The sequence below is a fragment of the Somniosus microcephalus genome, chromosome 3 (assembly GCF_052327205.1).
Source record: "Somniosus microcephalus isolate GS21.2 chromosome 3, FLI_Smic_1.0, whole genome shotgun sequence".
NCBI classification, from domain to species: domain Eukaryota; kingdom Metazoa; phylum Chordata; class Chondrichthyes; order Squaliformes; family Somniosidae; genus Somniosus; species Somniosus microcephalus.
This window is the reverse complement of record NC_140989.1, coordinates 119,672,011-119,685,828: the sequence shown is the minus strand read 5'-3', so window position 1 is coordinate 119,685,828 and position 13,818 is coordinate 119,672,011. Positions and strand designations below refer to the sequence as shown.

General features: G+C 48.5%; 1 protein-coding gene across 2 annotated transcripts in view; it reads right to left on the bottom strand.

The window, feature by feature from the left end:
• The window catches only part of rsph3 (radial spoke head 3), a 64,949-nt gene extending 51,433 nt beyond the window's left edge, over window positions 1-13,516 (bottom strand). The window contains exon 1 of one of the 2 annotated variants that reach the window (XM_085981531.1): window positions 13,278-13,516. In XM_085981531.1, the coding sequence (XP_085837657.1) occupies window positions 13,278-13,393 (116 nt within the window). In that variant the 5' untranslated portion in view covers window positions 13,394-13,516. Of the gene's footprint in view, window positions 1-13,248 lie in introns of both variants that reach the window. The other variant, XM_085981532.1, reaches the window with a different exon arrangement.
• Between the last annotated feature and the right edge of the window lie 302 nt (window positions 13,517-13,818).

The window sequence follows — 13,818 nt, the reverse complement described above, 5'->3', positions numbered from 1 at the left end:
AGGCATCCTTGCCACTGCAGCCATGAGCTCAGTGTGCCTGCGCTCAGCCTGGGTGCCCATTTCCGCTAGGAGCCGCACCTCCTCTGCGCTCACCGTAGCAGGACTGGAGGCCGCACTCACCCTCCGGGGAGAAGGCCACCGAGCTTCCCCACCCCTCCCGCGTTGCTGCAGCCCGCTGGTCCCCGGAGCTTCACTATCCTCCGACCCTTCCCCCCTGCTCCCCTCCAGGGAAGACGTGTCACCATCATGGCCATGGGCTGCCTCGGCTGAGGGTGTCCCTGATGGTCTGGCTTCCTCTTCCTCCTCCTCTATGTCTGACTCGGACACAGTGCCAGCTTGAGGGGCCGCCTCCTCACCTGGCGAGTCACCATCTGAAAGCAGGGAGGCACAAGAGTTGCTTTAGAGTGAGGACAGGGCGGCAGCGAGGGAGGCATGAGTGCTGCTGTGCACTGCATTGGTTCGATAGTGGCAAAGGATGCTGGTGTGAGGCGCAAGTGGAAAGGGAGGGGTCGAAAGGGTGATGACCTTACCATTGGTGCCCAGAACAGGCTCAGCATCTCCAGTGGCGATGGGGCCACTCAGCCGGCCTGCCATGATCCGCTCCACTCGCTGCTCGAGGTCACTCAGCTGTTTCAGGTCAGGACGGCCTCCCCCGGTCTGTCACTGCTGTCTTCTGTTATGCGCCAGCTTGGCCTGCAAGAGAAAGGACCGCCTCTAAGTACAGTGTCAAACCCTGATCTTGCCCGCACTGCCTCCCATGTTCGATTAGCCCCGACAGTGTCAAGCCCTGATCTTGCCCGCACTGCCTCCCATGGTCGATTAGCCCTGATAGTGTCAAGCCCTGATCTTGCCCGCACTGCCTCCCATGGTCGAATAGCCCTGACAGTGTCTAAAGTTCTGATTGCGCAAGTGCTTTTCATGACAGTCCCATAGCTGCTGGATGAGTGCTGGCCATTAGGGCTTTCAGACCTGTTTGGCCATAAAGGCACATGCAGGGATGAGGAGGATACTGGAAAGGGTACTCACCCTGACAACCCGAGTGAGGTCGTTAAATTTTTTCCGGCACTGGGTTGGTGTCCTGCCAACCACGCTGTTGGACATGACCCTGTTTGCCACATCCCTCCATGCTTTCCGATATTCGGCGGGCAGCGGCCTCCTGCCACCCTCAGGGAAGAGGATATGGCGCCTGCGGTCCACTGCGCCAACCAGCAACCTCAGGTCACCCTCGCCGAAGCGCTGCGCTCTCTCCCTGGCCTTCTCCATTCTCCTGGGCGTGGAGCTGTTCCAGAAGCAGTGTTCAGGCCTTGCCTTAGGGCTGCAGTGTGCAGGGCGTGGCAGCCAAGCAATTCCACCCTCCCCCTTTAAGTGCTGACCGGCGCCTGACTGTCTGCCCTCAATGAGCAACTCGCCGCACCTGCGCTGCACCCGCCTTCGGTGTTTGCGCCCCGGATCGCCGGCTTACCACCTAATGATAGTCGTGCATCGCCTGCTTTAGCGCAGCAGCAACCTCTTGGGGCGATGCAACTGAATATCGGCGAAGGTGGCGCTAAGTTGCGCCGGCCGCAAAAGTTAGCAAACGCCATGCTGTAGCGCCCCAAACGTGGCTCTACTGAATTTCTAGGCCTAAGATTCTAGATTTAGGTAAGGCCGACTTAAATGGGATGAGACAGAGACTGTCCACAGTAAACTGGGCAAATCTGTTAATGGGTAAAATGACAAAAGATCAGTAGGAGGTGTTCAAAGAAAGAATTTGTGATACAGAACCAGTTTATACCGCCAAGTGGCAAGAGCTCCACTTGCAAAAAAAAACACAGCCTTGGATATCTAAAGAGGTAAGGGACAACATAAAACTAAAAGAAAAAGCGTACAAAAATGCAAAAACTAGCACAGATACTGGCAAATGGGGAAGGTACAAAGAACAACAAAAGGTGACAAAACAGATAGTAAGAGCTACAAAAAGGGAGTATGAAAAGAAACTTGCAAGGGATATCAAAATCAACAATTCTTTTTACAATTATATTAGGAGCAATGTTGGCTCCTTAAAAACTGATAGTGATGATATTGTAAATAAAAGTAAGGAAATGGTGGACATGTTGAATAATTATTTTGCATCAGTATTTACAGTAGAGGAAGAGGATAGCATGCCAGAAATCCCAAAGAAACTAACATTGAATCAGGGATGGGGACTCACCAAAATGAACGTAAGCAAAATAACAGTAATGAAGAAAATAATGGCACTAAAAAATGACAAATCCCCAGGGCCAGATGGCTTCCATCCCAGGGTTTTAAAAGAAGTAGGTGAGAACATTGCAGATGCCCTAACTATAATCTTCCAAAGTTCTCAATTTGGGAACCGTTCCTTTAGATTGGAAAATTTCACATGTTACTCCACTATTCAAGAATGGCGAGAGGGGGAAACCAAGGAGTTATAGACCTGTTAGCCTAACACCTGTTGTTGGGAAATTACACTAGAACCTATAATTAAGGATAGGGTGACTGAACACCTTGAAAATGTTCAGCTGATCAGAAAGAGCCAGCATGGATTTGTGAAAGATAGGTCATGCCTGACAAACCTGATGAGCTTTCTGAAGAGGTGGCTAAAGTAGTGGACAGGGGAATGTCTATGGATGTTATTTATATGGACTGTTAGCTAAAGTTGAAGCTCATGGAACTGAAGGTGAATTATTGACCTGGTTAGGAAATTGGCTGAGTGGCAGGAGACAGAGAGTGGGGATAATGGGTAGGTTCTCTAATTGGCAGGATGTGACTAGTGGTGTCCCGCAGGATCGGTGTTTGGGCCTCAACTATTCACAGTATTTATTAACGACTTAGATGATGGGATAGAAAGCCACATATCCAAGTTTGCCGATGACACAAAGATAGGAGGCAAATGGGCAAAACCGTGGCAAATGGATTTCAATGCAGGCAAATGTGAGGTCATCCACTTTGGACCTTTAAAGGATAGAACAGGGTACTTTCGAAATGGTGAAAAGCTAAAAACAGTGGAGGTCCAAAGAGACTTGGGGGTCCAGGTACATAGATCATTAAAATGTCACGGACAGGTACAGAAAATAATCAAACAGGCTAATGGAATGCTGGCCTTTATATCTAGAGGACCAGAATACAAGGAGGTAGAAGTTATGCTGCAGCTGTACAAAACTCTGGTTAGACCACACCTGGAGTAGTGAGAACAATTCTGGGCACCACACCTTAGGAAGGATAGATTGACCTTGGAGGGAGTGCAGCGTAGGTTTACCAGAATGATACCCAGACTTCAAGGGTTAAATTACGAGGAGAGATTACACAAACTAGGGTTGTATTCCTTAGAATTTAGAAGGTTAAGGGGTGATTTGATTGAAGTTTTCAAGATATCAAGGGGAACTAATAGGGTCGATAGAGAGAAACTATGTCTGCTGGTTGGGGTGTTGAGGACTAGAGGGCATGGTCTAAGCCAGACCATCCAGGAGTGAAGTTCAGAAACACTTCTACACGCAAAGGGTGGCAGAAGTTTGGAGCTCTCTTCCACAAACGGCAACTGACGCTAGGTCAATTGTTAATTTTAAATCAGAGATTGATAGATTTTTGTTATCCCAAGGTATTAAGGGATATGGGCCAAAGGTGGGTACAGGAAACTTTGTGCTATCCGGCACCGAGCTACTGCCGTTGCCTCAAAACTTCCGGATAGACCAGCGTCAATGTTATCAGATAGGAGCTTTTCATCTCCGTATCTGACAACAAAGACTGTTGCTTAGCAATAGCTTGTCAGCACTCGGCCCGTGGCTTGGAAGCGTCTCTGAAGCTGTTGCTAAGCTACAAAGACGCTTTCCAGAGCCTGCCTGTGAAAAGAATGCTAGGAGAAGAAAAAAAACCTAACCAAAACGGCTGCTGATTTCTGCCGTTAGATCGAAGTTGCCAGACATTCAACCTCCGGATAGCACAAAGTTTCCTGTATATGGAGTTAGGCCACAGATCTCATTGAATAGTGGAACAGGCTCGAGGGGCTAAATGACCGACTTCTGTTCCTATGTTCTCCTTGTTACCAAACCAACCCTTTCCCCAGGCACCACCCTTGCCTTAGCCCGAACCAGTGTCTGTCTTCAGTTTCTCTCCTAAATCCCTTAATGCCCTCTCCAAGATCAACTTTTGGGAGACCCATCTCCTGCTCCCTTGATTCCATTCCTATTAAACTGCTGATCACCCAACTTCCCTTCCCGGCCACCATGCTAGCTGATGTTGCAAATTATTCCCTCCCCTCAGGTTTTGTCCCTCTCATTTTCAATATTACCATAATCATTCCCCCCTCCTCAAAAACAGACCCTTGACCCCTCGGTCCTTTTAAACTACTGCTCCACCTTCCAATCTCCCGTTCGTTTCTAAAGTTCTAGAATGTGTTGTCACCGGTCACTCCTTGGCCACCTTTCACGCTACTCCATGCTTGACCTAGCGTCAGTTGCCGTTTGTGGAAGAGAGCGCCAAACTTCTACCACCCTTTGCGTGTAGAAGTGTTTCTGAACTTCACTCCTGGAAGGTCTGGCTTAGACCATGCCCTCTAGTCCTCGACACCCCAACCAGCAGACATAGTTTCTCTCTATCGACCCTATTAGTCCCCTCCAAACAGGATCTGTCCCTGTCACAATACTGAAATAACTCTAACCAAAGTCACAAATTACATCCACGGTCAACCATACCATTCCCCTCCAATGTCTAGTTCAGCGTGATTGCCCTTGCTTGCTTACCTATCTGACCGTAGCCAGAGTATCTCGAGCAATGGCTTCTCATCCCATCCCTGCACCATTACCTCCGGAGACCCCCCCCCCCCAAAGGATGTGTGCTTGGCCTCCTCCTCTTCCTCATCAATATGCTGCACCTTGGCCACATCTTCCGCAAACATGGGAGTCAGCTTCCACATTTACGCCGACAGCACCCAGCTCCACTTCTTCACCACCTCTCTCAAACCCTCCATTGCCTCTGTCATCAGACAGCTTGTCTGATATCTAGTCTTGGATAAGCTGCAATATCCTCCAGTTATACATTGGGACGACTGCAATCGTCATCTTCGGTCCCCGCCACAAACTCAGACTGATCCAGACTGTTTACAATCTCGCCGTCCTATGCAACTAGCTGTGCTACTGATCCCAGATCCTCTCCATCATGAAAACTGCTTACTTCCACTTCTATAACATTGCCCGCCTCTGCCCATCTGCCACTGAAACCCTCATCAACACTGGGCTGCCGCCCCATTCTCCACAACTCTGCTGCTTGTATCCTATCCCACACCAAGTCTTGCTTACATATCCCCATCTGAGCTGGCCTATATCAGTTCCCAGTCCTCAACATCTCAAATTTAAAATCCTCATCCTCACATTTAAATCCTTTTTTGGCCTTGGCCTTCCCATCTCTGTAACCTCCGTCCCTACAACCCTCCACCCGCCCCTATATGTGTAAAAAAGGTCAGGCCCTTGCACACGGGCAAACCTGTCAAAAAGAAGGCAGTTCAACGCGTGCGCGCAGGACCTCTGCACCCCTTGGAGGAAATGCCGGTTTCCCGCGCATGCGCTGTGCATGCTGAAATCCGGCACTTCCAACCGGCCCACGCGCGAGTACCCCGTCCGTACTCACGCGTTGGGACCGGAATTACTGGCCCAATGTATAACTTAGAATATATAAAAAATGGTTTCCACAGTGTTGCAGCTTCAAGATCTGCTCCTTTGCTCCTGGAGAACAATTTGTAATTGTGTGGTTTCTTTAATGGCTGCACAAGAGGGACTAAATAACAACACTTTATCCCCTAGCAAGAAAGTTTGAGCAGGGCCCATGAAAATAACACTAAATATGTGCAATGAAGTATCGTCAGTTCCTTCGCCATCGAGAATGTAGATGTTAATGCCCAATTTTAACAGATATGAATAAAGCAAAGGATACTGACTCGGTGAAATTTCTGAGTTACAAGAAATGAAACTTATTCTATTTTTGAATTTAGTTAGTTAAAATACCAACCAGGCCTCACTGTATAACTACATCCGCTTAAAGAAATCTGACAACTACAGCTAAACAGCATAGTGACATTTCAGAATGTTTTTGATAAAAATGCATGTACTATCATTTGCAGATTACACAAATTATAGAAAATGGAATATGCCACATTAATAACACATTGTTATTTCTCCTTTCATATAAAACAGACAAACTCAAGTCTTACAATTCAGTGTTTCAACAACCTATTCAGTGCAGATTTCATCGATTTTTCAATTTATAGTAAACTATAGCAGTTAATGGTTCTTAAATGTTAAATGTTTTTACCTGGTTCCTACAGTATTTTGCTTTGTGTAAGAGTCAAGTCAAATGCAGCAGAGAAAATACATTAACGAGGTTGATTCACAAACAAGTCTTTCAGGTCTGTGTAACAAGGAGCATCATTTTTAAAAATTCATTCATGGGATGTGGGCGTCGCTGGCAAGGCCAGCATTTATTGCCCATCCCTAGTTGCCCTTGAGAAGATGGTGGTGAGCCGCCTTCTTGAACCACTGCAGTCCGTGTGGTGAAGGTACTCCCGCAGTGTAATATTGCATCATTTTACTACTGCTTCTCATAATATATAAACTAGGTTTTAAAGAAATATATTCCAGGATACATCATACATAAAGGGTATATGGGTTCTCCAGTATATTGGTGTGTTGATCACATCTACAGTAGTTATTGCCATTAAGTTAAAAATTGGTTCAAGGGTAGGAAGAACCTGTAACAGCAGTTATGATGGAAGAGGGAGGGACAGAAAGGAAGAAAGCGCTGAATAAGTGTCTCAGAGATCGGTGTTGGAGGCCCTATTGCTTCTAATTTACATCAACACCTTAGATTCAGAACTGCAATACAAAGTGATCAGATTCACCGACGGTATCAAACTTGGAGGGGCAGTAGAATCTGCAGAGGCCGAGAAACTACATAATTAGACAGACCAATATGCAAGTGGATGGCATTGCCTGAAAGGGTGGTGGAAGCAGATTCAATAATAACTTTCAAAAAGGAATTGGATAAATACTTGAAGGGGAAAAATTAGCAAGGCTATGGGGAAAGGCAGAAGAGTGGGATTATTTGGATAGCGGTTTCAAAGAGATGACACAGGCACGATGGGCTGATTGGCCTCCTTCTCTGCTGCATCATTCTCAAAGTTAAAATGCAAAAAATCTGGAAAAGGAACTGAACCCGCCCACTTCTGGTTTTAAGGGAGGTGGGACGAGGGGCGGGCTCCCAAACCGCTCGCAGAAAGCGGGTTGGTCATTTAAATATTATAATGAGGCTGCCTGCCTACATTTCGACAGTCATTCTATTTTTAACCACAGGCGGCCAGGTTTTCCAGACCTCAGGATACTTAGCAGCTGAAAGCAGGCGAGAAGGGCGGAATCCATGAGGTAAATGCCTTCACAGGACTGCTTGCGGGCCAGGAGGAGCCCGCCCCTCATCCCAACAAGCTACCCTATAAACAAAGCCCCCCCTCCTGCTTCCTGCGATCGCTATCAGCCCCCCCCCCCACCACTGCCATCTGCCCCCTCGACCACCATCAGACACTACCTCACTCCTGCAATTGTGAAACCCCCACACGCCCCCCCACCCCCTCAAATCGGGACCCCCAGACCACCATCGGACCCCATCGCCCTGACAATCGGGACCCCCAGACCACCATCGGACCCCATCACCCTGACAATCGGGACCCCCAGACCACCATCGGACCCCATCACCCTGACAATCGGGACCCCCAGACCACCATCGGACACCATCTCCCTGACAATCAGGACCCCTAGACCACCATCGGACCCCATCGCCCTGACAATCAGGACCCCCAGACCACCATCGGACCCCATCACGCTGACAATCGGGACCCCCAGACCACCATCGGACCCCATCGCCCTGACAATCGGGACCCCCAGACCACCATCCGGCCCCATCACCCTGACAATCGGGGCCCACAGACCACCATCGGACTCACCCCTGACAATCGGGACCCCCAGACCACCATCGGACCCCATCGCCCTGACAATCGGGACCCCCAGACCACCATCGGACCCCATCACCCTGACAATCGGGGCCCACAGACCACCATCGGACTCACCCCTGACAATCGGGACCCCCAGACCACCATCGGACCCCATCGTCCTGATAATCGGGACCCCCAGACCACCATCGGACCCCATCACCCCGACAATCGGGACCCCCAGACCACCATCGGACCCCATCACCCCGACAATCGGGACCCCCAGACCACCATCGGACCCCATCACCCCGACAATCGGGACCCCCAGACCACCATCGGACCCCATCGCCCTGACACTCGGGACCCCCAGACCACCATCACCCTGACAATCGGGACCCCCAGACCACCTTCGGACCTCACCCCGCGATCTGGACCTCCTCCCCCTACCCACAATCTCTCAGTCCCCCAATACACCCACCTACTCTCGTAACTTTCAGCCTTGTGAAGCAGGCTTCCTGCCCGAAAGGCCTCCAAGCCTGGCAATCAGAGTGCCTGTGGGCAGGCACCCCACTTAAAAGGGCCCAGCCGTTAAATTCTGCAGGATATTCGGGAAACCCGTTCTTCTGGGTTTCCAAACTTCACAGCAGCAACCACCCCCCCACCCCCGACAAAGAACTCGCATCCAGGCTAAAATCCAGGCCTATGATTCTATGAAAGGGAAATGAAATTTAAGTATTGCAAGTAAAAAGAAAAAATAGGCAGCACAAATACTCCATAAAGGGTGTTGAAGTAGCTACGTGTGCAAATGAAGGCAATTCAGAGGTTTTAATAGATTTGCAGCCAACCGAAGCACAGCAGGCAACAGAGCAAATAGAATGCTGAACTATATATCCAGAACTGTGGACTACAAGTTGGAGAAAGTCATGCTGAAACTATACAATGTTCTGGACATTGGAGTACTGCACCCACTTCTGGTCGCACCCCTCAAAGTGGTACGAAGGAGGACAGGAATGATTCAAATGGTCAGAGGTTTGAGTTATGAGCAAAGACTGGAGAAAGTGGGGCTGTTCAGCTTTGAAAAGAAGTAAGTTAGGGAGATTTTTATACAGCTGGAGAAAATAGTAAAATATTATTGAATACGTAAATCTCGAATACTTCATCAAATTAAACCATGGCAGCAGGACAAAGCTGGGAACAGCATCAAACTAAACAAGAACAGTAGGACAATGCACCACAGCTTCAAACTAAACCATTGCAGTAGAACCAGGCCTACAGCATCAAATTAACTTTGGCAGTAGAACAAAGGGGCACAGCTCCAAACTAAACCATGACTGTGGAACAAGGGGAAACAGCATCAAATTAAACCATGCCAGTAGGACACGTGGACACAGCATTAATCTAAACAATGACAGTGGGACAAAGCGGCACAGCATCAAACTAAACCATGACAGTTTTACAAGGGGGCACGGTGTCAAGCTAAATCATGGCAGAAGGATGCAGGGGCATGGCTTCAAAGTAAACCATGACAGCAAGACAAGGGGCCACAGTGTCAAAGTAAACCATAGCAGTAGGTTAAAGGGTAGCAGCTTCAAAGTAAACCATAACTATACTATAAGGTGGCACAGCTTCAGCCTAAAGCATAACAGTCTGACAAGGGGGAACAGCTTCAAACAAAACCATGATAACAGAACAAGGGGGCACAGATTCAAACTATATTATGGCAGCAAGACGAGGAAACACAGCTTCAATGAAATCATGACAATAGGACAAGGGGGCAAAGCTGCAAAAAAAAAATGACACTAGGAAAAGGGGAAAAAGGGAGCTCTGCTTCAACCTAAACCATGCCAGTGGAGCAAGTGGGCACAGCTTATAATAAACCATGCCAGTGGAGCAAGTGGGCACAGCTTCACAATAAACCATGAATGTGGGACAAGGGGGCACAGCTTCAAACTAAAGCATGGCATGAGGACAAGAAGATGCAGCGTTAAACTAAACCATGAGAGTAGTACAAGAGGTCTCAGCGTTAAACTAAATCATGAGAGTAGTACAAGAGGTCTCAGCGTTAAACTAAACCATGAGAGTAGTACAAGAGGTCTCAGCGTTAAACTAAACCATGAGAGTAGTACAAGCGGTCTCAGCGTTAAACTAAACCATGAGAGTAGTACAAGAGGTCTCAGCGTTAAACTAAACCATGAGAGTAGTACAAGCGGTCTCAGCGTTAATCTAAACCATGAGAGTAGTACAAGCAGTCTCAGCGTTAAACTAAACCATGAGAGTAGTACAAGCAATCTCAGCGTTAAACTAAACCATGAGAGTAGTACAAGCAGTCTCAGCGTTAAACTAAACCATGAGAGTAGTACAAGCGGTCTCAGCGTTAAACTAAATCATGAGAGTAGTACAAGAGGTCTCAGCGTTAAACTAAACCATGAGAGTAGTACAAGAGGTCTCAGCGTTAAACTAAATCATGAGAGTAGTACAAGAGGTCTCAGCGTTAATCTAAACCATGAGAGTAGTACAAGAGGTCTCAGCGTTAAACTAAACCATGAGAGTAGTACAAGAGGTCTCAGCGTTAAACTAAACCATGAGAGTAGTACAAGAGGTCTCAGCGTTAAACTAAATCATGAGAGTAGTACAAGAGGTCTCAGCGTTAATCTAAACCATGAGAGTAGTACAAGAGGTCTCAGCGTTAAACTAAACCATGAGAGTAGTACAAGCGGTCTCAGCGTTAAACTAAACCATGAGAGTAGTACAAGCGGTCTCAGCGTTAAACTAAACCATGAGAGTAGTACAAGCGGTCTCAGCGTTAATCTAAACCATGAGAGTAGTACAAGCAGTCTCAGCGTTAAACTAAACCATGAGAGTAGTACAAGCAATCTCAGCGTTAAACTAAACCATGAGAGTAGTACAAGCGGTCTCAGCGTTAAACTAAACCATGAGAGTAGTACAAGCGGTCTCAGCGTTAAACTAAACCATGAGAGTAGTACAAGCGGTCTCAGCGTTAATCTAAACCATGAGAGTAGTACAAGCAGTCTCAGCGTTAAACTAAACCATGAGAGTAGTACAAGCAATCTCAGCGTTAAACTAAACCATGAGAGTAGTACAAGCAGTCTCAGCGTTAAACTAAACCATGAGAGTAGTACAAGCGGTCTCAGCGTTAAACTAAATCATGAGAGTAGTACAAGAGGTCTCAGCGTTAAACTAAACCATGAGAGTAGTACAAGAGGTCTCAGCGTTAAACTAAATCATGAGAGTAGTACAAGAGGTCTCAGCGTTAATCTAAACCATGAGAGTAGTACAAGAGGTCTCAGCGTTAAACTAAACCATGAGAGTAGTACAAGAGGTCTCAGCGTTAAACTAAACCATGAGAGTAGTACAAGAGGTCTCAGCGTTAATCTAAACCATGAGAGTAGTACAAGAGGTCTCAGCGTTAAACTAAACCATGAGAGTAGTACAAGAGGTCTCAGCGTTAAACTAAACCATGAGAGTAGTACAAGCGGTCTCAGCGTTAATCTAAACCATGAGAGTAGTACAAGCGGTCTCAGCGTTAAACTAAACCATGAGAGTAGTACAAGCGGTCTCAGCGTTAAACTAAACCATGAGAGTAGTACACGAGGTCTCAGCGTTAAACTAAACCATGAGAGTAGTACACGAGGTCTCAGCGTTAAACTAAATCATGAGAGTAGTACAAGAGGTCTCAGCGTTAAACTAAACCATGAGAGTAGTACACGAGGTCTCAGCGTTAAACTAAACCATGAGAGTAGTACACGAGGTCTCAGCGTTAAACTAAACCATGAGAGTAGTACAAGAGGTCTCAGCGTTAAACTAAACCATGCCAGTGGGTTAAGGGGGCACAGCTTCAAACTAAACCATGGCAGTGTGACAAGGTTGCACATGTTTGTTGACGACACTAAGCTAGGTGGGAAATTAAGCTGCAAGGAGGACACAAAGTGTTTGCAAAGGGGCATAGACAGGTTAAGTGAGTGGGCAAGACGATGGCTGATGGAGTGTAATGTGGGGAAATGAGGGGTTATTCACTTTGGTAGGAAAACAGTGCTACGGGTTTTAGCCCAGGAAATCTTGCTGCAATTGTACAGGGCTTTGGTGAGACCACACCTGGAGAATTGTAGTTTTGGTCTCCGTACCCGAGGAAGGATATAACTGCCTTGGAGGGGGTGCAATGAAGGTTCACTAGATTCCTGGGATGAGAGAGTTGTCGTATGAGGAGAGATTGAGTAGAATGGGCCTATACTCTCTGGAGTTTAGAAGAATGAGAGGTGATTTCATTGAAACATGTAGGATTCTGAGAGGGCTTGACAGGGCAGATGCTGAGAGGCTGTTTCCCCTGGCTGGAGAGTCTAGAACAAGGAGTCTCAGTCTCAGGATCAGGGGTTGGCTATTTAGGACTGAGAGGTGGTGAAATTTCTTCACTCAGAGGGTTGTGAATCTTCTCCCAGAGTGCTGTGGATGCTCAATGATTGAGTATATTCAAGGCCAAGATCGATAGATTTTTGGACTCGAAGGGAATCAAGGAATATGGGGATTGAGCAGGAAAGTGTAGTTGAGGTCGATGATCAGCCATGATCTTATTGGACGGCGGAGCAGGCTCCAGGGGCCGAATGGCCTACTCCTGCTCCTAATTCTTATGTTCATGTTTTGATGTTCACAGCATCAAACTGAAGCATGACAGTAGGACAAGGGGACACAGCTTCAAACTAAACCATTGCTGTAGACAATGGGTCACAGGACAACCGACATAGCTTGAAACTAAATCATGATAATAGGACAAATCGGCTGAAGATCAAAATAAACCACGACACTGGGAAAGAGGGCACAGCTTCAAATTAAACTGGCTGTAGGACAAGCGGGCACAGCTTCAAACTAAACTGTGGCTGCAGGATAAGGGGGCACAGCCTCAAACTAAACTGTGGCTGCAGGACAAGGGGGCACAGCTTCACACCACCACCACCCCACCCCTCCACCCCACCCCCTTCCTCCACCCCCCACACCCTCCTCCTCCCACCCCCCACACCCTCCTCCTCCCACCCCCCACACCCTCCTCCTCCCACCCCCCACACCCTCCTCCTCCCACCCCCCACACCCTCCTCCCCACACCCTCCTCCTCCCACACCTCACCCCCCTCCTCCCACACCCCACTCCCACACCCCACCTCCTCCTCCCACACCTCACCCCCCTCCTCCCACACCCCACCTCCTCCTCCCACACCTCCTCCTCACACCCTGCCCTGCTCTCCACACTGCTATTACCATACGCCCTGTCCTCACCCGCCTCTCCCCTCCTCTGCCCCACTCACTGCTGCTGCTCCTGCTCCTGCTCCTGCCGGTATTTCTTCCTCTCCTGCAGGGCTCTGGGGCGGCTGGAGAAGGTGTAGGTGTCGCTGTTGTCCTGCTGCGGTAACACGGTGGTCATGTTGCTGACTGGCTGCAGCCCGGAGCGAAGTGAACCTGGAGAGTGGCACCCGTGCGCGGACCTCCAGTAACCACAGCAACCGCCACGCAGGCGGCGCCTTGGCTACGGTTGCTAATGCAAACTCGCGCGTCACTTCCGCCCGTAAGCCCCGACATGGCTACCCATTCTTCTGCGGACAGAAAGAAGTGAGGGCGGCCCGGGCCCTGCCGTCTTCGCCTTCACTCTCCGGCTCCCTAAGGCGCCCCTCCCCCTGCGCCGGTCTTTACCACCCAGTGCATCGGTTTTGTGGTTGGTGGGGTTTCCTCACTTGTTCTCCTCAGTATCCGGCTAATTGATGTATTCATTCTAGCTGTAAAGGGTTGGTTGCCCCTAGCTACCGTCGTGTTGGTTGTGAGCCATCTCCTGGATTTTCTCCATCAAAGCCA